Source organism: Muscardinus avellanarius (assembly GCF_963383645.1).
Source record: "Muscardinus avellanarius genome assembly, chromosome: 3".
Lineage (NCBI taxonomy): Eukaryota > Metazoa > Chordata > Mammalia > Rodentia > Gliridae > Muscardinus > Muscardinus avellanarius.
Window position 1 is genome coordinate 33,597,264 of NC_137788.1, and position 24,765 is coordinate 33,622,028.

Below are 24,765 nucleotides of genomic sequence, written 5' to 3' on the forward strand. Positions count from 1 at the left end.
TCCCGCGCTTGGGAGGTGGAGACAGGAGGATCGCGCAGGTTTGAAGCCAGCCTCGCTGGCTTAAGAGACCCTGTTTCAAAATAGAATATAAAAAATGGGTCTGGGAGTGTAACCCGGAGGTAGAAGGCTTCCATTCCCAGTACCATCAAAAAACAAAAAATTCCAGCCGGGTGTGGCGCTTGTAATCCCTGCACTTGGGAGGCTAAGACAGGAGGATCGCACAGGTTTGAAGCCAGCCTCAGCTACTTAGTGAGGCTTTTAGCAACTTAGTGAGACCCTGTTTCCAAATAAAATATAAAAAAGGTCTGGGAGTATAGCCCGGAGGTAGAAAGCCTCTGGGTTCCACCCCCAGTACCACCCGCCAAAAAAATTCTTATTTCTCTCTTATGCTTGGGTAATATTTAGGTTAGAAAAAAGAAACTCTTTTTCTTGCTTGATTTGTTAGTTATGAAGAAATGACTATTGCAAATCACTCTGCTTACACTATAAGTGACATAAACCTATGTAGATAAACAGTTACATATTTTTTAATTTTATCAACTGCATTAGCAGTGATAGCTTGACCTCCTGTTTTTTATTTATGGAGTTAAAATTGCTGCCCCACACACCTAAACACACTAAATAAAACTGCTGGAGATAAGATTTCTAAAAGGTTTGTATTCTTGCCAAGTCTACTAAAGTGACAATGTAATTTAAAGCCTCATGGTCTTTCTTCTTTAAAGTTGAACAATGTAACAACTTTTAGAGGAATTTTTGAAGAATAAAAATTTTTAAATAGTTGAAACAAATTTAAATGTGTATCCAGTATTGCTTTCATACTATATTTAATTACTATACCCACCTTTATATACTAACTTAGTTATTTGTGTTGTAGGAGTTGTTTTGAATTACTACTTTCAGTGTCTGAGAGTGAAGTGCCATGTGAAGTCTGGGTACCATTCCTTCAGTCTCTACAGGTAAGCTAATTTTAGGTAAAAAAAAGTTCCCTGTGTAGATGGCAAAGACGCCTTCTTGTTTTGCCCCCCCCCCTTGGTTCATTTGATTTTGGTTTTGTTTTACATAGCTTAGAAATTGACCAAAAGGGTTGTATTTAAAAAAAATAATAATAATGCAGCTGGGCGTGGTGGCACATGCTTGTAATCCTAGCATTTGGGAGGCTAAGACTGGAGGATCACAGTTCAAGGACAGCCTCAGCTACTTAGTGAGGCCCTTTGCAACTCAGCGGGACCCTATTTCAAAATAAAGAAAAAAGGGGGCTGGGGGTGTCGCCTGAAGGCAGAATGCCTCTGGGTGCATTGTAATTTTATAGAATACTGGGGTACAGTGACAGAAAATTACATGCATACAACTCTTGGTGGTGTTATTTATTTATTTATTGGTTTGTTTATTCATTTATTTTTGCAGTACTAGGGATTGAACCCAGAGGCATGTTTAATTCTGAGCTACACCCCTATCCCTATTTTTTATTCTTTATTTTGAAACAGGGTCTCACTAAGTAGCTGAGGCTGACTTCAAACCTGTGATCCTCCTATCTGCACCACCACTAACAGCTGGTGTGTGTGTGTGTTTTTTTTTTTCCTTCAGTATTGGGGATGAAACCCAACCTTTTTTTAATTATTATTAATTGACAATATCATTTTCTCATTGGGAGTGGTACATGTCTATAATCCCAGTGTTTGGGAAGCCAAGATAGGAGGATCACAAATTCATGACCAAACTCAGCAATTTCAAGATGCTTTCTACAACTTAATGAGATCATGTTTCAAAACAATAAAATAAAATAGGGCTGGAAGTCAAGGCCAGAGGTAGAATGCCCCAGGGTTCAATACCCAGTACTACCACCACCACAATAAAATATTGTAAATAAAAATTTATGTTTCTATTTAGAGAAATTGTAGAGAATTTCAGAAGCTTAACTTAATAAAGGAAACAAGTTAAATTTTAGGACATGGGAACAACTTCACTACAATCAGTAATCCTTGTTAGTAATAAAGGACAGTGAGACATAAAATTAATCATTTATAGCATGTCAAATTTCTGACCCAGCTGGGCATAGTGACGCACACTTGTAATCCCAGCGCTTGGAAGACTAAGACAGGAGGATCTCACAGGTTTAAAGCCAGCCTCAGCTACTTAGTGAGGCTCTCAGGAACTTAGTGTGAGACCCTGTTTCCAAAGTATAAAATAGGTCTGGGAGTATAGCCTGGAAATAGAAATGCTCCTGGGTTCCACTCCCAGTACCACAAAAAAAAAGTTAAATTTTTACCCATTTTCTTCATCTCTTGTGTATAAATACTTTAAAGAACAAAGTAGCTTGGCGTAGTAGTATATTCTTGTAATTCCAGTATGTGAGAGGATAAGACAGGAGGATCACAGGTTCAAGGCTAAACTCAGGAACTTAATAGGACCCTGTTTCAAAATAAAATGTGCCATGGTTGTAGCTCAGTTACTTAGTGAGGCCCTTTGCAACTCAGTAAGACCCTGTTTCAAAATAAAGAATAAAAAATAGGGCTGGGGGTGTAGTTCAAAGGCAGAATGCCCTTAGGTTCCATCTCCAGTACCGAAAAAAAGAAAAAAACCAGGGTCTCACTGAATTGCTGAGATCTTCTTGTCTCAGCCTCCCAAGTACAGAGGTAACAGGTGCATGCCACCACCTCTGGTTAAAATATTTTCATTTTGAAACAGTGTTTCAGTAAGTTGTAGAGGGTTTTGCTAAGTTGCTTAGGCTGGCCTTGAACTTGGCAGTCCTCCTGTCTCAGCCTTGCAAGTACTAAGTACAGGCATGCTCAACATAGGGCACTCCAAATATCCAGTAGTAATTCAAGGACCCAACTTCATTGTGGTGATAATTTTATCTGAGGGAAATTCCCTGTTGAGGGAACTTTCTTTCCTCCCTTTTTTTTTTTTTCAGTACTAGATATTGAACCTAGGGCCTCACACATGCTAGGCAAGTGCTAGCACTTACTACTGAGTTACATTCAGCTCTAAAAGTACTCTTTAACTCAGTGAAAATATCCTACTTTTGTAACAACAGCAAAAGTGGCAACAAAATTACACAAAACTTTGAAGGTAGTCTTTTATATTTTTAGGAAATCCAAGGCATAGGTCCATTGAATTCATAAGTGTTTGGATATATTGAAAAGATTAAACTACATTTTGTATTAATAATTGGACTTGTGTTCTAAATATGATGCTTTTGTTTTAGGAATCACATGATGCATTGTTGGAATTTGGAAATAATAACCTACAGATACTGGTTCATGTGACCAAGGAAGGGGTGTGGAAAAACCCCGTTCTTCTTAAAATTCTTTCTCAACAGCCAGTAGAAACAGAGGAAGGTAAGACTTAAAACTTTATTGGTGCCGGGTGTGGTGGCGCACACTTGTAATCCCCACACTTGGGAGGCTGAGACAGGAGGATCGCACAGGTTCCAAGCCAGCCTGAGCCACTTAGTGAGGCTCTCAGCGACTTAGTGAGACCCTGTTTCCAAATAAAATATAAAATAGGTCTGGGAGTATAGCCCGGAGGTAGAAAAGCCCCTGGGTTCCACCCCAGTACCACACACATACACACAAAAAAAACTTTTTATCGGCCAGATATGAGGAAAATTTAGTTATAATTGAAATCGATCATGGGTTAAAATTTTGTGGCTTTCACCTGTTATGCCCAGTCATTCTGTCTCATTTGAGTAGTAAAAATTAACTATTTACATTTAAGTTTTCAGTTATTTAAGTAAAGATTATTAGAATTTTTTTTAAGGTAATGTTTTAAATATTTATTAATGCACTGCTGGGGGTCCAACTGAGGGTCTCACACATGTTAGATCCTTTTTATTTATTTTATTTATTCATTCATTCATTTTTATTTTTTGTGGTAATGGGGATAGAACCCAGGGTTCTTCTACCTCCGGGATACACTCCCAGCCCTATTATATTTTTTATTTTGAAACAAGGTCTCAGTAGTTTACTGAGGGTCTCACTACATTGCTGAGGCTGTCCTTGACCTGCAATCCTTTTGTCTCAGCCTCTCAAGTACTGAGATTATAGGTAGGCATCACCACACCTGGCTCTTTTCACTTATTTTTAACTGGTACTTTGAGTATTAGTATTCATGCAAAGTTCCTGAGATAGAAGGGATCAGTCTGCTTGTGCTTTTCTTATACTTTGTTCATCAGTTGCAATAGCTGAAGGCTATATATATACATTTTAGTTTTAATATATATTGATGTATAATTGTGCATTTTATTATTTTATTTTATAGTACTGGAGATTGAACCCTCCAAGCTACACCCCCAGTCCTGTTTTATTCTTTAGTTTGAAACAGGTTCTCCCTAAGTTGCATAGGATCTCACAAGTTGCCAAGACTGGCCAGGAACCTGAGATCCTCCTGTCTTCGCCTCCCAAGTACTGAGATTACAAGCATGAGCCATCACACCTGGCTTTGACTTTTATACTTAATGAAGTTAGTGGAATTCAGTGCTTTTAGAGAATGCAAAGAATGAAAAAATTTTATCTGTAACATTTTCAGCTTAGTACCAGAAAAATTATTCATTGAGTTGACATTTGCATTTTAAACACAAAAGTATTTGAAAAAGTTAACAGTTTTAACTTCATTTGCTTCAAGTTAATGGAGAGTTCAAAGGATCACATTCTGTTTCTAGGATAAAAACAAATTTCAGAACCATTGTTTTACTTTTGAACTGAGCATTAGTTTATAGCTTAGAACAAACAATATGTAGACATTGATGCCTTGAAATATTGCAGTTGGCTAATGTATTCACCAAGTTTGACCATGATATACATCTGTTGGGGACATTCTGTGTAGTGTTTAGATTTTTCTTGGTCCTGTCCTCTGATGACTTTACTGTTATCTTTACACACATGTTCCACCACCACCACCACCACCACCACTCAGCACAGGAAAAGAGCTGTCAGAGATTGGTGTTTATTGTTTTGAGGTCCTCAATGAATGGCATCCTACCCCTCCTTTTCTTTTGCTAGGAATATACTGGGAATTGAAAATTCTGGGGATTAAACCCAAGGGTATTCTACATCTGAGCTGCACCCCCATCCCTATTTTATTTTTTATTTTGAAACAAGGTCTCATTAAGTTGCTGAGGCTGGCAGAAAACTTGCGTTCATCCTATCTCAGCCTCCCAAGTCCTTGGATTACAAGTGTGTGCCACCATGCCTGGCTAATGGAATATCTTTGTAAATAATGACAGGTGGAGGCTAAAGCATCACCTTTATAATTGAGAAAAGCTATTAGAGGACAGAGCCAAGAACAGTCATGTCCCACTAACTGATAGGGATATTTTCTGAGAATTTGTCATTAATAATTTCATTGTATAAACATCAGTATGCTTACATACTGTCAGTCATTTTAAGTGGCCTTTTTCAATCAAGAGGTGCAGTAAATATGAAATTAAGAAGCTGCTGCTGGCATAACACAGTATACTGTTTATTATAGTAAACAATTTTTTTTTTTTTTTTTTTTTTTTTTTGGCCATAGTGGTGATGGAACCCAGGGGTATTCGACCTCCGAGCTACACCCCCTGCCCTATTTTTTATTCTTTATTTTGAAACCGGGTCTCATTAAGTTGCAGAGGGCCTCACTAAGTAGCTGAGGCTGTCTGCGAACCGCGATCCTCTGGTCTTAGCCTCCCAAATGCTGGGATTACAAGCGTGCGCCACCACGCCCGGCTTTTATTATATTATTATTAATAAGGCTATTTATAAGACTATTATTATTTATAAGACTGAATAGGTATATGATCCTACATAGCTAAGGAACTATACTGAGAGCCACAGTGTAAGGGGTGGGCAGCCTGTGGCCTGGCTACTTTTACAGTTGGTCCTTTGCCTAATTTTATATCAGAAGACTGGAAAGGTTCCTTTTTATTTCCATTATCCCTACAACTCAGATATTAACATATTTAACATCAGAAAGCAGTTGTGCTCAATAAAATAGTAATAAGCATAAACTACACATTTTTAACTCCATAAATTCAATAAATGCATTTCAGCTTAGTTTATTAATTTAAAAAGGCCTATAAACTTTTTTTTTCTATCTTGAATTTTGTGTGTCCTTCCCACAAATAAGTTTATAATTGAAGTATGTAATAAGTGTCAGCTGATGCTTCTGCCTGGCTTAATATGTAAAGGCATTGTGAGAAAGCTCTCTTTCAGCTGAGCCTTAAATTTTTACTTTTTTTTACATGATGAAATATATTACAGGATACAGTGTCATGATGTGTGCAAATTTATTTTATTTTATTATTTTTTTATAGTGGGACTTGAGCCCAAGTACATTCTGCCTTGGAGCTACACTTTCACCCCCATCCTTTTTTTTTTTTTTTTTGGTGGCAATGGGGCTCCTGGAAACCCTTCAGGCGACACTCCCAGACCCATTTTATACTTTTTATTTGGAAACAGGGTCTCTAAGCCAGCGCAGCTGGCTTCGAACCTGCGCGATCCTCCTGTCTCAGCCTCCCAAGCGTGGGGATTACAAGCGTGCGCCACCACGCCCGGCTTATAAGGTGGATATTACTAACTTACAGGTGAAGAAATTTGAACCTCAGATTTCTTCTTGAGATTAACTGTCGATTCTGTCAGTTAATTTGTCCAGGGGTTTCACAATTGTGTGTCAGAATCGGGCTAAAACCTTAGATCAGTGAAACTTAAGGTCTTTACTTTTGTACATTATAATCCTTTATTACTGTACTTACGGAGAAAACTACCTGATGAAAGAGGTAAAATGCTGTGGGAAGGTAAAAGGGACTGAGACTGTGTAGATAGTATGCCCTATAGGTGTGTTACCTTTTGTGGGGGTTTGTAAAATTGCTTTCAACCTTGTAGAGCAGAGTCTGATATTAAATAGAATAGGATATAGAGGAGACAGATGTGACAGGAAATAATGAGGAATGAAATTAAAATTAATAAAGAAGCAGGACATGGTGGCTCATGCCTGTAATTCCAGTACTTGGGAGGCTGAAACAGGAGGATCACAGGTTCAAGGACAACCTCAGTAAGTTGTAAGATTCTCAGCAACCTAGTGAGACCCTGTTTCCAAACAAAAAATAAGAAGGGCTTCAGGTTTAGCTCAGAAGTAGTATGCCCCTGGGTCAAGCCTGAGTCACACATGCATACCACCACCACCACCAACAACAACAAAGAATTGTGAGGACACACTAGCTAAATTGATTTCCTTGAGGAGAGGAGGTAGCAAAGAAGAATGATGCCAAAATTTTATTTTTGTATAATTGAGAGGATACCATTACTGAAACAGAGTGAGATCTATTTGAGTGGATGGTATAATAGCGAGTTCACTTTGTGGACTTTAGTAACTATAGGCCTAAAATGAAAAAATCCAATTAAATGTTGTCTGTTATCCTTTCATGCCTTTTGACCTTTGCTACATATATTATGGAATTTAAAACCAAAAAGCCCATACCAAGCTGGGCATGATGATACAAGCCAGTATGTAATCCCAGTACTTCGGAGGCTGAGACAGGAGTCTTGCATGTTTGAGGCCAGCATCAGCAACTTAGCGATACCTTGTTTTAAAATAAAAATTAAAATAGGACTGGGGGGTGTAGCTCAGAGGTAGAACACCCCCTTGATTCAACCCCAGCACCAAAAAAAAAAAAGGAAGGAAGAAAAAATAAAAATTCGAGGGCTTGTCCAGAGCGATTTACACTTAATTCTCAGAGCAGCATTTTCCAAAGTGTGTACTAAACCAGGAATATATGTTTTAAAGGGTATTAATAGTATGTGCAAAAGGGTTCTCTGGTCAAATCAGTTTGGGAAACATTGGGTTAAATAAAAGTGAACAGTTTTCTTTATTGCAGGACTGTTCAGAGATTTGACCAAGGAATCCTTTTTTTTTCTAGGACTACCTCTCAGGTCTTTTGGTCGGTGGAACACACTTTGAGAAATGCCTGGTTTAGAGGAAAGAGCACCACTGGCTTTGGAATCCTTGGCAAGTTACCTAACTTCTCTGAATATTAATTTTCCTAACCTTAAACTGGGGACAATAACTTGCCTTGGTGGTGGTGTGAAGAATAAATGAGAGGTATATAAGAACATTTAGCTTAAAGCTTGGTATCTCCTAAGTGTTCAGTTAGTTGTTAATATTAGATAGGTTGTTTCATCTTCTTTAACTTATGCTTTAGTTCATTTCACTTCTTTCTAGTCTCATGAAAAAGTAAAGGAGGAAAAGGTCAAATGATCAATTTTAACAAAATATTGGTAGCTGTATTAAAAGGTTTGGTATTGAGAATAAAACCACTAGTTAAGCTGGGCGTGGTGGCACACGCTTGTAATCCCAGCATTTGGGAGGCTGAGACAGGAGGATCGTGGTTCACGGACAACCTCAGCTACTTAGGCCCTGTTTCAAAATAAAGCATAAAAAACAGGGCTGGGTGTGTAGCTCGGAGGTAGAACGCCCCTGGGTTCCATTCCCAGTACCAGAAAAAAACTAAAACAACAAAACCACTAGTTAATGTGGAAATCATTAGCAAGTTATTACCCTCTCATCTCTAGTAGATGAGATTGAGGCCAGAATAATAAATAAATGGAAAGAATAAGCTTTCCATTTATATATCAACTGAAATTTTTACCAACTGAAAACAAACCAAAAAAAAGCATGAAACGTTCATCTCAAGTCTGATGTGTTATGTTATTTTTCCTTTTTTCTAGTCAATAAATTGATTGCACAAGAAGGACCTTCCTTTCTGCAAATGCGAATAAAACATTTGTTGAAATCTAACTGCATCCCCCAGGCTACTGCTTTATCAAAACTATGTGCAGAATCTAAAGAAATTTCACATGTGTCATCTTTTCAGCAAGCTTATATTACATGTCTGTGTTCCATGCTTCCTAACGAAGATGCTATAAAGGAGGTAAGTAAATAACTGTTCTCATTCATACTTGTTGCAAATTTAATCAACTAGATCAACTAGTAAAAATGTTATGTGGTTTATTTTTTCCATTGGTGAATACCAGGATTTATTTATTTTCTGGCTACTGAAAAGTATTGCTTTAATCGTATATGTAACTGTTCTGCAGATTGAGTATATAATTAAATTTTATACTGGATTTGAGGAGTAGGTAATTAAAGAATACACAAAGAATGTTTATATGTGTGGGTGGTGGATTGTTGTGAAATATTTAAATGTGAAAGTTGTCTTTTTTTTCCCCTTTCTTTCTTTCTTTCTTTCTTTCTTTCTTTCTTTCTTTCTTTTTTTTTTTTTTTTTTTTTGTGGTACTGGGGTTCCTGGAAGCCCTTCTACCTCTGGGCTACACTCCCAGGCCTATTTTATATTTTTGAAATAGGGTCTCTTACGCCAGCGCGGCGCGATCCTCCTGTCTCTGCCTCCCAACCGCGTGGATTACAAGCGTGCACCACCACGCCCGGCTTCTTTTTTGTTTTTTGGTGGTACTGGGGTTCCTGGAAGCCCTTCTGCCTCCGGGCTACACTCCCAGACCTATTTTTTAACTTTATGTGGAAACAGGGTCTCTTAAGCCAGCGAGGCTGGCTCCGAACCAGCGCGATCCTCCTGTCTCTGCCTCCCAAGCGCGGGGATTACAAGTGTGCGCCACTACGCCGGCTGAAAGTTGTTTTTCTTTACAATAATTTTTACTATGGGAAATGTAGAGATTATTAATCGTGGTGTCAAGGGATAAAGAAAATGGGACTAAATTTTAGCTTAGTTACTAGATACCATGGAAAATAATAATTTGGTTGTTTTGAACTTTTAATCATTCACATTGCACCTTTAAAAAATAAAAAGCCTAAGCCAGGCATGGCGCACACTTGGAATCCCAGCATTTGGCAGACAGGGATTCTGAGACAGAAAGATCACGGTTCGCAAACAGCCTCAGCTGCTTAGTGAGGCCCTTTGCAACTCAGTGAAACCCTGTTTCAAAATAAAGAATAAAAAAAATCGAGCTGGGGGGGTGTAGCTCGGAGGTAGAATGCCCATGGGCTCCATCCCCAGTACCCCCCCCCACACACACACAAAAAAAAAAAAACCTAAATCATTATTTTCCTTAGAAATTCGGAACTAGTTTTCTCCAGTAGTTGTGCCCAGAATGCCCTTCCATAGAGGGAGGGGAGGGGGGGGATGAGAATTGAGATTGGTTGTAAATTAAATTGTTTAAACTAGGATTCAAACATGATTTTTGGTATACAACCAGTAATATTATATATTATATTAAAGATATAAGATAATGCTATCCTTTTTTTTTTTTTTTTTTTTTCTTTTGCGGTACCAGGGATGGAACCCAGAGACATTCTACCTCTGAGATACACCCTCAGCCCTAGGTTTTTGTTTTTGTTTTTTTTAAACAAGGTCTCACTGAGTTGCGAGGGGCCTCCTTAAGTAGCTGAGGCTGTCCGCAAACCTTGATCCTCCGCTCTCCGCCTCCAGAATGCTGGGATTACAAGCATGGGCCACCACACTGGGCAATGCTATCCTAAAGAGTTTATATATCAACTACTGTTAGGCATTAGGAATGCAAAGATGAAAACAGAAGCCTCTAATCTTGCACATTTGTGTTCTCTCGTGGCCTTTATGGCCTTTTCTCTTTAAAAGTAGCCAGTGGTTATGCCACTCTTCTGCTCAGAACAATCCAGCAAATTTCCATCTTTCTCAGAATAATCCAGAAATCTTTATTCTATTTGTCGTGGCCCCTGGCTACTTTACTAAGCTGACTCTTTCTCTTAACCGCTATTTCTTTTTTTTTTTTTTTTTTTTTTTTTTTAGGGTCTGGGGATGAAACCCAGAGGCATTTGACCTCTGAGCCAAACCCCCTGCCCAATTTTTTATTCTTTATTTTGAAACAGGGTCTCACTAAGTTGTGGAGGGCCTCACTAAGTAGCTGAGGCTGTCTGCAAATCATGATCCTCCAGTTTCAGCCTCTTGAATGCTGGGATTACAAGGGTGCACCACCATGCCCAGTTTAACCTCTATTGGGGGGGGGGTCCTGGAAACCCCTTCTATCTCCGGGCTACACTTCCAGGCACCTATTTTTTAATATTTTTATTTGGAAACAGGGTCTCTTAAGCCAGCAAGGCTGGCTTCGAACCTGCATGATCCTCCTGTCTCCGCCTCCCAAATGCCCGGATTACAGTGTGCGCCACCACGCCCGGCTTAACCTCTGTTTCTTTTTCAACTGAATACTCACTGTTCTCTTGTCTTTTGTTCTTAAATCTAATCAAGCTTATTCTCTTCTTTTCCTCTCCTCTCTTTTCTCCTATTGTTCTAGAATTGAACCTGAGGCACTCTACCACTGAGCTACACTCCGAGCTTTTATTATTTTAGTTTCAGACAAGGTCTCACTAAATTCAAGAGGCTGGCCTACCCACCAAGTTAAACATTCTTCTCTGAGAGCTTTATATTTACTATTTCTAGTGTCCAGAATACCCTTCTACAAAAATAATTTTGAGGTTTCCTTTCTTGCCTTCTATGTCTTCCATATTACCATATCAAAGAGAGCTTTATCTGTCCTATTTAAAATAATATTACTAACTGGGTGTGGTGGCGCTCACCCCTGTGATCCTAGTACTTGGGAGGCTGAGACTGGAGGATTGAAGGTTTGCAGCCAGCCTCAGCAACTTAGTGAGACAGTGTTTCAAAATAAAACAGGGCTGGGTGTGTAGCTCAGTGGTAGAATACCCCTGGGTTCAATCCCCAGTACCACAAATACATACATACATACATACATACATACATACATACATACATACAATCACAATAAAGCTGGGTGTGGTGACGCACACTTGTAATCCCAGCATGTGGGAGGCTGAGACAGGAGGATCGCACAGGTTCAAAGCCAGCCTCTGCTACTTAGTGAGGCTCTCAGCAACTTAGTGAGACCCTGTTTCCAAATAAAGTATAAAATAGGTCTGGGAGTATAGCCTGGAGGTAGAAAAGCCCCTGTGTTCCATCCCCAGTACCACACACAAAAAATTATATCACTATATTCATATTCTACCCTGCTTTTAGTAAATATCTGCTATATTATAAATACATACTAACCCATCTAAAATGGCCTCTACTACTCTCCACCCTCTTATCTAGCTATATTTTTTTTCTTACACATATCAATTTCATGGTGGCAACATATTTGCTTATTCTCTTATTTTTCTCCCACTGGATTATAAATTAAGGACAGAGACATAGTTTTTTCAATTATATCCCTGCATTCTAGAGGAATGCTTTGCCACATAGGCACTCAATGAATGAATGAATGAATGAATGAATGTCTTACCCCTTGTGGGGTTTTTTTTTTTTTTTGGTACTAGGGATTGAACCCAAGAGCCTTCTACCTCTGAGCTACAGCCTCACCCCATTTTTTATTCTTTATTGTTTATTCTTTATTTGGAAACAGGGTCTCACTATGTTGCGGAAGGCCTCACTAATTAGCTGAGGCTGGCTGCAAATCTGCGATCCTCCTGTCTCAGCCTCCCAAGTGCTGGGATTACAAGCATGGGCCACCACACCCAGCTTCCTTGATGTTTTTTTAATAAGATTTCTAACTTTCATTACATGAGTTATGACCAGGATGTCAAGCAGAAACGTTCCCCTCATGTTTTGTGAGTTTTAACATTTTGCTTTAAGGTCATTTTGTATCCTAAAGTTGTGGTTAATATTTTTTTCCTCAGCTTTATTTCATTTGTATATATATAATACTCATGTTGTTCATGTATTTGTAAAAATATAAATGATGATGAAGACAAATATAGTGCTAGGATACAGGCTACTATATAGGTTAGTTGAATCATAGATCAAGCTAGATCAGTAGTTATTTCAAGACTAAAATCTCTTTTGACCCTAGTCTTCCCTTCCCATTGTGAGAAGCTTCTACCAGACTCCTTATTGATATAAGATACTTTAATTTCTTAAATGGCCAAAACAGTGACTACAGGAATTTCTGATTCCAGGAACTTATAATTCCATGCTGGCCTTTGCATTTCTGCCTTGTTTTATCAAGTGCTTATTAACTTTTTCTGGGATTAGTGGGAAACACTACTTGGATTGTAATGGGAAAGAACATAGCCTGGATATTGACCTTCACTACTCATTTGAATCTGAAAAGACTGGCTCGGTATGTAATGTGTAAAGACCCAAGAGTCATACATGGTAGCACATGCCTCTAAGTTCGTTTGGGAGGCTGAGACAGGAGAAATACAGATTTGAGGTCAGCCTCAACAATTTAGCAAAACCCTGTTTCCAAATAAAAAATAAGAGCTGGGCATGGTGGTGCACACTTGTCCCAGCATTTGGGAGGCTGAGACCAGAGGATTGCGGTTTGCGGACAGCCTCAGCTACTTAGTGAGGCCTTCTGCAACTTAGTGAGACCCTGTTTCAAAATAAAGTATAAAAAATAGGGCAGAGGGTATAGCTCTAGGTCGAATGCCCCTGGGTTCCATCCCCAGACCCACAAAAAATTAAAATAAAATAAAATAGGGCTGGGGGTTTAGCTCAGAGGTAGAGCACCCTGAGTTCAGTACCTAGTACCAAATAAATTAAGACTCAGGATGGTTGTCATCCTTGTTCTGAGATAGGATCCTAGAGAGGAGCCCCAAATACAGGATGCAGAGATGAAACATCCAGTTGGTGGCTTGGGAGATTTTTTTTCTTCCCTTTTTTTTTTCTTCTGGGTTTGGGGATGGAACCCAGAGGCATTTGAACTCTGAGCTACACCCCCTGCCCTATTTTTATTCTTTATTTTGAAACAGGGTCTCACTAAGTTGCAGAGGGCCTCACTAAGTAGCTGAGGCTGTCCACGAACCGTGAGCCTCGGGTCTCAGCCTCCCGAATGCTGGGATTACAAGCGTGCACCACCACACCCGGCTCAGAGGGAAAAGTTAAACAGTCTCACTTCTGTAAAGTCAGAAAAAATGAGATTAGCCAGATGTGGCACTTCCTTGTAATCATTGTATCTGGGAGCACAGGTTCAGGACAGTTTCAGCAAATAGTAAGATTCTCAGTAACCTAGCAAGACCCTGTTTCCAGATAAGAAATTCAATGGGAATAGGGCTGTAGCTCAAAGGTAGATAACCTCTAGATTTAGTCCTCAGTACCAAAAAAAAAAACCAAAGGGAAAAAAGAAATAGGGCTGGGGGTGTGGCTTGGAGCAGAATGTCACTCATTTCAATGCCACTCATTTTTTTTAAGTGATAAAAAAAAAATGAGATCAGCTGTAGATCTCTGAGACTTGTGGACAGCTGATTACTGGATTAGATTGACTGGGAAGCATAGGTAGAATGTGTTTTTCACAAGATATCTGGAAAAGTGAGAGCAACAGTCACAATGTATAGAATTGAATCCTGCCATCGTCATTTACTAGCCCTTGGGCAGGTAGCTTCAATATTTTCAGCTGTAAAAAATTATTGTGGCCGGGCGTGGTGGCGCATGCTTGTAATCCCCGCGCTTGGGAGGCAGAGACAGGAGGATCGCTCAGGTTTGAAGCTAGCCGCGCGCGCTGGCTTAGGAGACCCTGTTTCCAAATAAAAATGTAAAAATAGGTCTGGGAGTGTAGCCCGGAGATAGAAGGGCTTCCAGGAACCCCAGTACCATCAAAAAAAAAAAAAGTTTTATTGTGATTTGAATTAATTTTTTAAATATTATCAATGCAAAAACATTTAGCACACATAAATTCCTACCCCCCCCACCCGCTGCTTGTGTTAAACCCAGGATCTTGCCTAGAATAGGCCATCACTTTACCACTGAGCTACATTCTCAGTCCCATAAAAGTGTTTTAAGAGCCAGGCGTGGTGGCGCACGCTTGTAATCCCAGCATTTGGGAGGCTGAGACCTGGAGGATCACAGTTCGCGGACAGCCTCAGCTACTTAGTGAGGCCCTCTGCAACTCAGTGAGACCCGGTTTCAAAATAAAGAATAAAAAATAGGGCAGGGGGTGTAGCCCGGAGGTCAAATGCCCCTGGGTTTCATCCCCAGACCCGCAAAAAAAAAAGTGTTTTAAAATGAAACACTGAGGTGGGCATGGAGACACATGCTTGTAATCCCAGTATTTGGGAGACTGAGACAAAAGGATCACAGGTTCATAACCAGCCTTAGTGAGAGGCCCTCCACAACTTAGTGAGACCCTGTTTCAAAATAAAGATAAAGAATAAAAAAATAAGGCTGGGGGTGTGGCTCTGCGGTTATGCCCCTGGGTTCAATCTCCAGCACTGAAGAAGAAGAAGGAGAAATAGGAGAAGAAAAAAGGAACACTAGTATCATCATAATTAGTCTTTTATCTAGTTGTTTTCTTTTGTAATTGGCAACAGAATTAAAGAGTCTTTGCTTTGTAAGAGTAGTAATTAGCCGGGTGTGGTGGCACATGCTTTGGAAGCTGAGACGGGAGGATCGAAGGTTCACAGCTAGCTTCAGCAACTTAGTGAGGCTTTCTCTGCTTCAAAATAAAAAATAAAGCCGGGCATGGTGGTGCACGCTTGTAATCCCAGCATTCGGGAGGGAGGCTGAGACCAGAGGATCGCGGTTCGCGGACAGCCTCAGCTACTTAGGCCCTCTACAACTCAGTGAGACCTGGTTTCAAAATAAAGAATCAAAAATAGGGCAGGGGGTGCAGCTCGGAGGTTGAATGCCCCTGGGTTCCATCCCCAGACCCGCAAAAAAAAAAAAGAATAAAATAGGGCTGGGGTGTGGCTTGGTTCCATCCCCAGTACTGAAGGGTGGGGGGGAGAATAGTAATAAATAACTAGATAATCATTAATTAGAACAGGATCGGATGTTCTAAGATAACATAGTAATACATTTACCATCTTCACCTGAGTTTAGGAGAAAAGTTAAATTAATGAGCAACAGTAGAAATAAGTACTTTGTATATTGGCACCTGTGAGTATCCCAGTAATGGGTGTATATAATGAGAAAACTCTGCTGAGGACAGTTTTCCCAGACACATAGAATTAACACGAATTGGCTGGGTCATGCCACTCAGAAATCTGGAAGGCCTAGAAGACAGAAGTCTTAAAGGAATCCTAAAGTCTTAGATTGTAGTACTTCATTTATATAAAATTGAATTAGTTTACATTGCTATTAATTTTACACATGAGGGGGCTTTCATGAAAATTATAGACTTGACAATGGCTAAGTGGATATTTTCTGTATTTTGTCATTAATGAAAGAAGAAATCTTTGGTAATGTTTTAAACATTAAATGGTTCTGTTGTTTTCTGTCATCAGAGTTTTGGGCACAGCATAGGGATCCATTTCAGTCAGGGTCCTTGAATGAACTGCGTCTTCAGTGCCTAGTGTGGTTGACAGACACAGTAAAAGAGACTGATTTCTTCTCTTGCCCAGGAAAGGAAGACAGACAGGATCTAATTTACTCACCAGTCTAACACTATTGGGACTTGAACAGTCACTAGGAATAAATTATAAACAGAACAAATACATTTAAACAGGACCCAGTGGGAATTCAGCTTGGGAGTAGAAGAAAAAGTAAACAAGAGCATAGAAATTCCAGGTAGAACTTAATAAGAATCAAGGTTAAGGTGAATCCTGAATAAGGAATAGTTAGAAAATGTCTAATAAAGTTTAAAACCACAGCCGGCGTGGTGGCACACGCTTGTAACCCCAGGATTCGCGAGGCTGAAACCGGAGGATCGCGGTTTGCGGACATCCTCAGCTATTTAGTGAGGCCCTCCGCAACTCAGTGAGACCCTGTTTCAAAATAAAGAATAAAAAATTGGGCAGGGGGTGTAACTCGGAGGTCAAATGCCTCTGGGTTCCAGCCCCAGACCCGCAAAACACACACACACACACACACACAATCTTAATTAGTCATTACTTTGTCCTTATTATGTGGGGAAATGAGATGTACATTCAAGAAATTAATGGGACTGGGCACAGTGGTACACATCTGTAATCCCAGTACTTGGGAGGCTGAGACAGGAGGATCACAGGTTTGTGGCCAGCCTCAGCTACTTACAAGTATGTGCCACCATGCCTGGCCTGGAGTCTTAAAAATGAAATATCGAATCGACTCTTCAGGTGTCTTCTCTGATATAATCATACATTATTAACCAAAACACCCACTCATGTCCCATTAAAGTGAGACTAGAAGTGAAATCCAGATGCATATCCTGGGAAGATAGCTTTGCAAAGCTATTTCTATGTTACTGGAATTTAAATATTTCAATAGGCAACTCTTCATTATCTCCACACAGCCTTTCTACCATTAGGGTATTCTTTCTACTTTCCCTTCCTCTGCTCCTCCACCTCTCAGCCATGCCTACTGTATATATACTATATATACCACCATACTCAGCTTATATTTTTACATTTTGAAATTTGAAACAGGGTTTTTCTGGTTTGTTTGTTTGTTTGTTTTTGTTTTGTTTTGTTTGTGGTGGTGGTGGTGGTGGTACTGGGGATTCAACCCTGGGGCATTTTACTTCTGAGCTACACCCCCAGCCCTATTTTTTATTCTTTTTTTTTTTTTTTTGGTGGTACTGGGGTTCCTGGAAGCCCTTCTACCTCCGGGCTACACTCCCAGACCTATTTTTACATTTTTTATTTGGAAACAGGGTCTCCTAAGCCAGCGCGTGCGGCTGGATTCGAACCTGCGCGATCCTCCTGTCTCTGCCTCCCAAGCACGGGGATTACAAGCGTGCGCCACCACACCCGGCTTATTCTTTATTTTGAAACAGGGTCTCACTAAGTTGCTCTCACTGAGATACAAAGGGCCTCACTACATAGCTGAGGCTGTGAACCATGATCCTGTCTCAGCCTCTCAAATGCTGGGATTAAGTCAGGCGTGGTGATGCATGCTTCTAATCCCAGCATTTGGGAGGCTGAGGCAGGAGGATTGGGGTTCGGGGCCAGCCTCAGCTACTTAGTAAGGCCCCTTGCAATTCAGTGAGACCAGTTTCAAAATAGAGAATAAAAAATAGGACTGACGCCAGGCATGGTGGCGCACACTTGTAATCCCCACGCTTGGGAGGCGGAGACAGGAGGATCGTGCAGGTTTGAAGCCAGCCACGTGCGCTGGCTTAGGAGATCCTGTTTCCAAATAAAAATGTAAAAATAGGTCTGGGAGTGTAGCCCGGAGGTAGAAGGGCTTCCAGGAACCCCAGTACCACCAAAAAATAAAATAGGGCTGGGGTGTAGCTCAGAGGTAAAATGCCCCTGGGTTCCATCCCCAAATCTACAAAAATATAAAGAAAGAAAGAATAACACAATGCAGTTTTACTCAGCCATAAATAAAAACACAATTACATCATTTACAAGGAAGTGGATGGAACTGGAGAACTTTATGCTAAGTGAGATTAGTCACAAAAGATAAGAAATTGGATGCTTTCCCTAATATGTAAAAGCTAGGGAAAAATGGGTCATAGGAGTAACTAGATGAAGAAGGAGATACTATAGATGAGCAAATAAGGTGAGCTAACTGAGGGGATGAGGAGGGGAAGAGGGAAATTCTGTAATGTTCATGGTATACATTACCAGACACATCAAAGTCAATCATTAGGGCAAATATATGGAGCAAGGGGGAGGGAATGGGATGGGAATTGGGTAAGGGCTATTTGGGTGATGTGTGCATGTATCCCTCTACCATCTTGTACTCCATTAAGATGTATGACTACAATGCACTGATAAAAAATTTTAAAACATAGTGCTGAGGGTGTATCTCGGTGGTAGAATGCCCCTGGGTTCCACCCCCAGTACCATAATAATAAATAACGAATGTAGCCAGGCATGGTGACACAGTGCTTGTAATCCTAGCATTTGGGAGTCTGAGTCAGAAGGATTGCAGTTTGAGGACAGCCTCAACTAACACTTAGTGAGGTCCTTTGCAACTCAATGTGACCCTGTATCAAAATAAAGAATAAAAAAAAAGGTCTGACACTGGGCATGGTGGTGCACGCTTGTAATTCCAGCATTTGGGAGGCTGAGACAGGAGGATCTGGGTTTGTGGACAGCCTCAGCTATTACTTAGGCCCTTTGCAACTCACTGAGACCCTGTTTCAAAATAAAGAATAAAACTAGGGCTGGGGGTGTAGCTCAGAGGTACAGTGCCCCTGGGTTCCATCCCCAGTACCGCAAAAAATTTTTAAAAAAGAATAAAATAGGCTGGGGGTGTGACTTTGAGGTAGAATGTCCTTGTGTTCAACCCCCAGTACCAAAAAAATTCAAAAAGCTAAAACCCTCTCTGTGCATGTGTGTTTGTGTGCGTGTGCGTGTGCGTGTGCACATGTGCATTTTGTCATACTAAACCATTAGTCAATAGAAAAACATTATGTGCCTCTTAACTCTTCATAACAATGTTTACAGGAATGCCAGACTTTTCTCTAACCTTGTCTCATTCTTGATAGATTGCAAAGGTGGACTGCAAGGAAGTACTAGACATCATCTGTAATCTGGAATCCGAAGGTCAGGATCACACAGCATTTGTACTTTGTACAACTTACCTTACCCAGCAGCTCCAGACTGCAAGTGTATATTGTTCTTGGTAAGTATAATCAGTTCCTTTATTCTTTCTCAGTATATAGTAGAGCCTTTAGGATTTATGAAAACATTAGTTTGTTTCAAATTTAAAGTCTTAGCAAATTAAATAATAATAATGTGAATAAAATCTTGCTCCCAAGTGAAATCATTTAAATAAATATCACTGGCTTAATCTAGTTAAGAAACAATGAAAAGTTGCTCTTGATCTTCCCATAGAGGATTGATGACTCAATATCGGACTCAATATCGGCTCTATACCTTAAAATTAAATTGTCAGTATGAAATATATTGGTGTTAGATTGTTTCCTTTTACATTATTAATACTTTCTGATAGCCTTTTACCTCTCTCACTTAGAAACCCACTAATGAAAAGAATCAAATTATCTAGGTTTCTAGGTCAGTGTTGAACCACAAAAAGAAATCTATTTGAGTACTAATCTCTTTTGCAACTTTGGCACTGTATATCTGAATTACATTATTTTGGTTTTAATTCAATTTACATATTGTTTGCCTAAAGATATTTAGTTGCTAAGAAAAGAAACAGTAAATGTACCCATGGTTCTTTAATTCTAAATGTATTGGATATTTTTAGGCCAGAGGGAAAAACCTGATACACAAGAAAACTCTAAAATGTAACTAACTGTAAGCGTCAGACTAATAGGACATTAGAGAAAGATACTCATACTTTAGCCGGGTGTGGAGGAGCACAATTGTAATCCTGATTCGGGAGGATGAAATAGGATGAGATAGGATTGTGGATTTGAGAACAGCCTCAGCAAGAGTTAAGACTCCCATCAAGCTAGTGAGACCCTGTTTCAAAATAAAAATAAATAGAGCTGGGGTTGTAACTCAGAGTAGAATGCCCCTGGCCTCAATCCCCCAGCGCCCCCCCCCACACACACACACAAATTGGAAATGGCATTTCATGTGTAGGAAAATCTTAAAGCCTTTCATGTACTTTAGCCCTCCTTAATCGCCCTCTGAAACAGTCCTGGCAATTTGTATAGTTTTGTTGTTCTTAGTATTTTATATGTTACTCTATTTCTTTTTGCTATTTTATATAGAAATGTTATTTATAAGCCAGGCTTGGTACACACCTGTAATCCCAGTTCTTGGGAGGCTGAGATAGCATGACAGCAGGCTTGAATATAGTACTCAGTACTCAGTACTTTAGTTAGGCCCTTTGTAACTTAGTGAAATCTTAATTTCAAAAAAACATAGCATAGTGCTAGTGGAGGAGTGGCTCAAAGGCAGAATGCCCCTGGATTCCATTCCCAGTACCACACACACACAAAAGAAGTGTTATTTGTATGCTGTAAATCATTTTACCAGTCTTCATAGTAATCATTTCATAAATGAAGTAGTAAAGGATAATGGTGACCAGATCTTAGAGTCTAAGTATAAGGTAGTAGAATAGAGATCAGAGCCCCAGGTTTTTTTTTGTTTTTTGTTTTTTGTTTTTTGTTTTTTGTTTTTTGTTTTTTTTGATGGTACTGGGGTTCCTGGAAGCCCTTCTATCTCCGGGCTACACTCCCAGACCTATTTTTACATTTTTATTTGGAAACAGGGTCTCCTAAGCCAGCGCGCTCGGCTAGCTTCGAACCAGCTAGATCCTGTCTCTGCCTCCCAAGCGCAGGGATTACAAGCGTGCGCCACCACGCCCGGCTGGAGCCCCAGGTTTTTGATTCCTACTCTAATTAATGCTATTCTTTTATATGCTTGTTTTCTTGGCATAGTCTAAATTTCACATGGTACTCTTCTGCCACCAAGTCTACTGTGCCTGATTTATCTCTCATAAGAAAGGAGGCAACAGAGCCAGGTGTGGTGGCACAGTTTATAATCCTGATACTTGGGACGCTGAGACAGGAGAATCACAGGTTTGCAGCCAACCTCAGCTACTTATTAGTGAGGCCCTCCACAATTTATGGAGATCCTGTTTCAAAATAAAGAATAAAAACTTGGGCTGAGGATGTCCTTGGATGTTGAATGGTCCTGAGTTTAATCCCCAGTATTGAAGGAAAAAAAAAGGTGGTAACAGGATATAGATACTTAAATATATTTTTCAATAATCATTGCAGTTACTTTGTTAGGAAACAAACAAACAAAAAAAAAAAGGTGAGCCAGACGTAGTGGTGCACGCTTGTAATCCCAGCATTCGGGAGGCTGAGACCAGAGGATAGCAGTTCACGGACAACATTAGCCACTTAGTGAGGCCCTCTGCAACTCAGTGAGACCCAGTTTCAAAATAAAGAATAAAAAATAGGGCAGGGGGTGTAGCTCAGAGGTTGAATGGCTCTGGGTCCCATCCCCAGACCCACCAAAAAAAAAGGTGATATAAATAAAATTGTTGCCGGGCATTGTGGCGCACACTTGTAATCTCCGTGCTTAGGAGGCTGAGACAGGAGGATCCCACAAGTTCAAAGCCAGCCTCAGCTACTTAGTGAGGCTCTCAGCAACTTAGTGAGACCCTGTTTCCAAATAAAGTATAAAATAGGTCTGGGAGTATAGCCTATAAGTAGAAAGCCCCTGGGTTCCACCCCCAGTACCACAGATAAATAAATAAACGAATGAATTTTTAAAAAATTATGAAACATGCATGGTGGCACACACTTGTAATCCCAGCATTTGGGAGGCTGAGACAGGAGGATCGCAGTTCGCGGACAGCCTCAGCTACTTAGTGAAGTCCTTCGAGAACCTGTTTCAAAATAAAGAATAAAAAATAGGGCTGGGGATATAGCTCAAAGGTAGAATTCTGCTGGGTTTCATCCCCAGTACAAAATAAAAATAGCCGGGTGTGGTGGCACACACTTGTAATCCCAGCATTCAGGAGGCTGAGACCAGAGGATCGCAGTGTGCTACTTTATGAGGCCCTCCACAACTTAGTGAGATTCTGTTTCAAATTAAAAAATAAAAAACAGGCAGGGAGTGTAGTTCAAAGGTTGGATACTCCTGGGTTCCATCCCCAGACCTGCAAAAATAAATAAATAAAATAAAAATAAAATTGTTTAGTGCAGCAGCCTGGCTCAGTTGGGAATAATAAATCCAGCACTAAATATGCTCGAGATCGATTTTATCTCAGAAAGGTGGACAAAGATTAGGGTGGTAGTTCTGCAGCCACTTATCTGCAGCAATTCTTTCCCTTTTATGAAATAAATTCCTTTAAGTTCCTATTAAAGGCGCTAAATGTGGAGATTACTCTCCAGGAAAGAGTCTGACATGGATCCATGCTTCTTGTGCAATCGAACACTTTATTCTAGACACAAGATTTTTTATATTTCCCTAATTCCCCGTGATTCCCTAGTAGAAAAGTGCACACACCCAAAATACAATAGTGAGATACACATGCAAATTACCAACCCTGAACAAGACAAAAGTAAGGCCTGTGACATCACAGGTCCTTGTGATTGAAATCAGTCCCATGACCCTACAGGTGGGTTTTGTACTTTGAGTCATCCCCTTTGGCCTTGCAGCTGCAGAGGCTTTTAGTGGGCAAATTCCAGAGGAACAAGTCACACCCCAAATCACTTAAAGAATCCAGTTTTTAAAGAGTTTTTCAGTATTCCTAGGGCTTAGTCCAATGTCCTTCTCTATCTAGCAACCTCCTTTGAGCTGAATGGGGGATGAAGTCCAAGATTCCAGCTTTCATACATGTAGAGGTCGATACACAGGTCCAGGAAACTTATAGAACTCCCTTTAGACAGGATAGGAGAAGAGGATCCCCACGCCACATAATTGTCAAAATGACCAATGTGGAAGCCAAGCAGAGAATCTTAAAGGCAACAAAAACAAAAGGCCACGTGACATTCAGAGGCAAACCAATTAGAATCACTCCAGACTTCCCAAACCAAGTCATGAAAGCCAGAAGGGCTTGGAGTAACATATTCCAAACTCTGAAAGAAAACAACTTCCAGCCTAAAATTTCCTACCCAGCAAAACTTTTCTATCAAATTAGATGGAGAAATAAGAAGCTTCCATGACAAACAGAAACTGAAGGAATTTATGTCTTCAAAACCAGCGCTAGAGAAAATACTCAAAGAGATTTTTTTTTTTTTTTTTTTTTTTTTTTTTTTGGTGGTACTGGGGTTCCTGAAAGCCCTTCTACCTCCGGGCTACACTCCCAGACCTATTTTTACATTTTTATTTGGAAACAGGGTCTCCTAAGCCAGCGTGTGTGGCTGGCTTCGAACCTGCGTGATCCTCCTGTCTCTGCCTCCCAAGCGTGGGGATTACAAGCGTGTGCCACCACGCCCGGCTCAAAGAGATTAACTACAAAGAAGAAATGGGTAATACACGCCAGAACTAGAAAAACAAGATTTTCCATCCAGTAGACAACTAAGATTGGTTGTCTTTGGAGATTCATTATTTTAGTCTTTTACCTATTTCTAAATTGTATTGTTTGCTTTTATTATTGCTAATTTTTAGGATTTCTATTTGGATTATTAATATACCTTCAGATATAGTATTTGAAAATATTTTATCCCATTCGATAAGTAACTTTTAACTCTCTTTACATTGTCCTTGGATGTACAATATCTTTTTATTTTTTAGAAAGTTTGTTTATTCTTTTGTTGCCTGTGCCCTTGAAATCATATCCAAGAAATCACTGCCAATTTCAATGTTGTGAAGTTTTATGACCCAGGTTTTCTTCTAAAAGTTTATAGTCTTAAGATTTACACTTAGGTCTTTTATATACTTTGAGTTAATATTTGTATATGGTGTTAGGTAAGGGTCCAATTTTATTCTTTTTCATATAATTAATATTTTTCAACAATAAATAAATAAATAAATAAATAAATAAATAAATAAATAAATAGAGCTGGGTGTGGTGGCCCACGCTGTAATCCCAGCATTTGAGAGGCTGAGACAGGAGGATCAGCAGGATCATGGTTCACAGACAGCCTCAGCTACTTAATGAGGCCCTTTGCAACTCATTGGAAGAAATCATTTTTAGTATGTGTATTTCAGTGTGAGGTGTATGTGTGTATGTTACTGTGGATTGAACCCAGGGGCATTCTTATGGTGTGTGTGTGTGTGTGTGTGTGTGTGTGTGTGTGTGTGTGTGTGTGTATGACTGTGGATTGAACCCAGGGGTTTTCTGCCTCCACGCTACCTCCCAGGTCATTGTGGGTATGCGGGCATGTAATGTACTGAAGATTGAACCGAGGGGCATTCTACCTCCACACCACAGACCGCCCTATTTTTATTTTTTATTGGGAAACAGAATCTCATGAAGTTGTTTAGAACCTTGCTAAATTGCTGAGGCTGCCTTTCAACCTGTGGTCC

General features: G+C 39.9%; 1 protein-coding gene across 1 annotated transcript in view; it reads left to right on the forward strand.

The window, feature by feature from the left end:
• The window catches only part of RLF (RLF zinc finger), a gene marked incomplete at both ends in the record, with an annotated part of 71,380 nt that overhangs the window by 33,747 nt on the left and 12,868 nt on the right, over window positions 1–24,765 (forward strand). Inside the window, 4 exons of the mRNA XM_080691820.1 lie at window positions 875–956; window positions 3,206–3,338; window positions 8,700–8,902; window positions 19,350–19,486. Of these exons, the coding sequence (XP_080547946.1) occupies window positions 875–956; window positions 3,206–3,338; window positions 8,700–8,902; window positions 19,350–19,486 (555 nt within the window). The remainder of the gene's footprint in view (window positions 1–874; window positions 957–3,205; window positions 3,339–8,699; window positions 8,903–19,349; window positions 19,487–24,765) is intronic.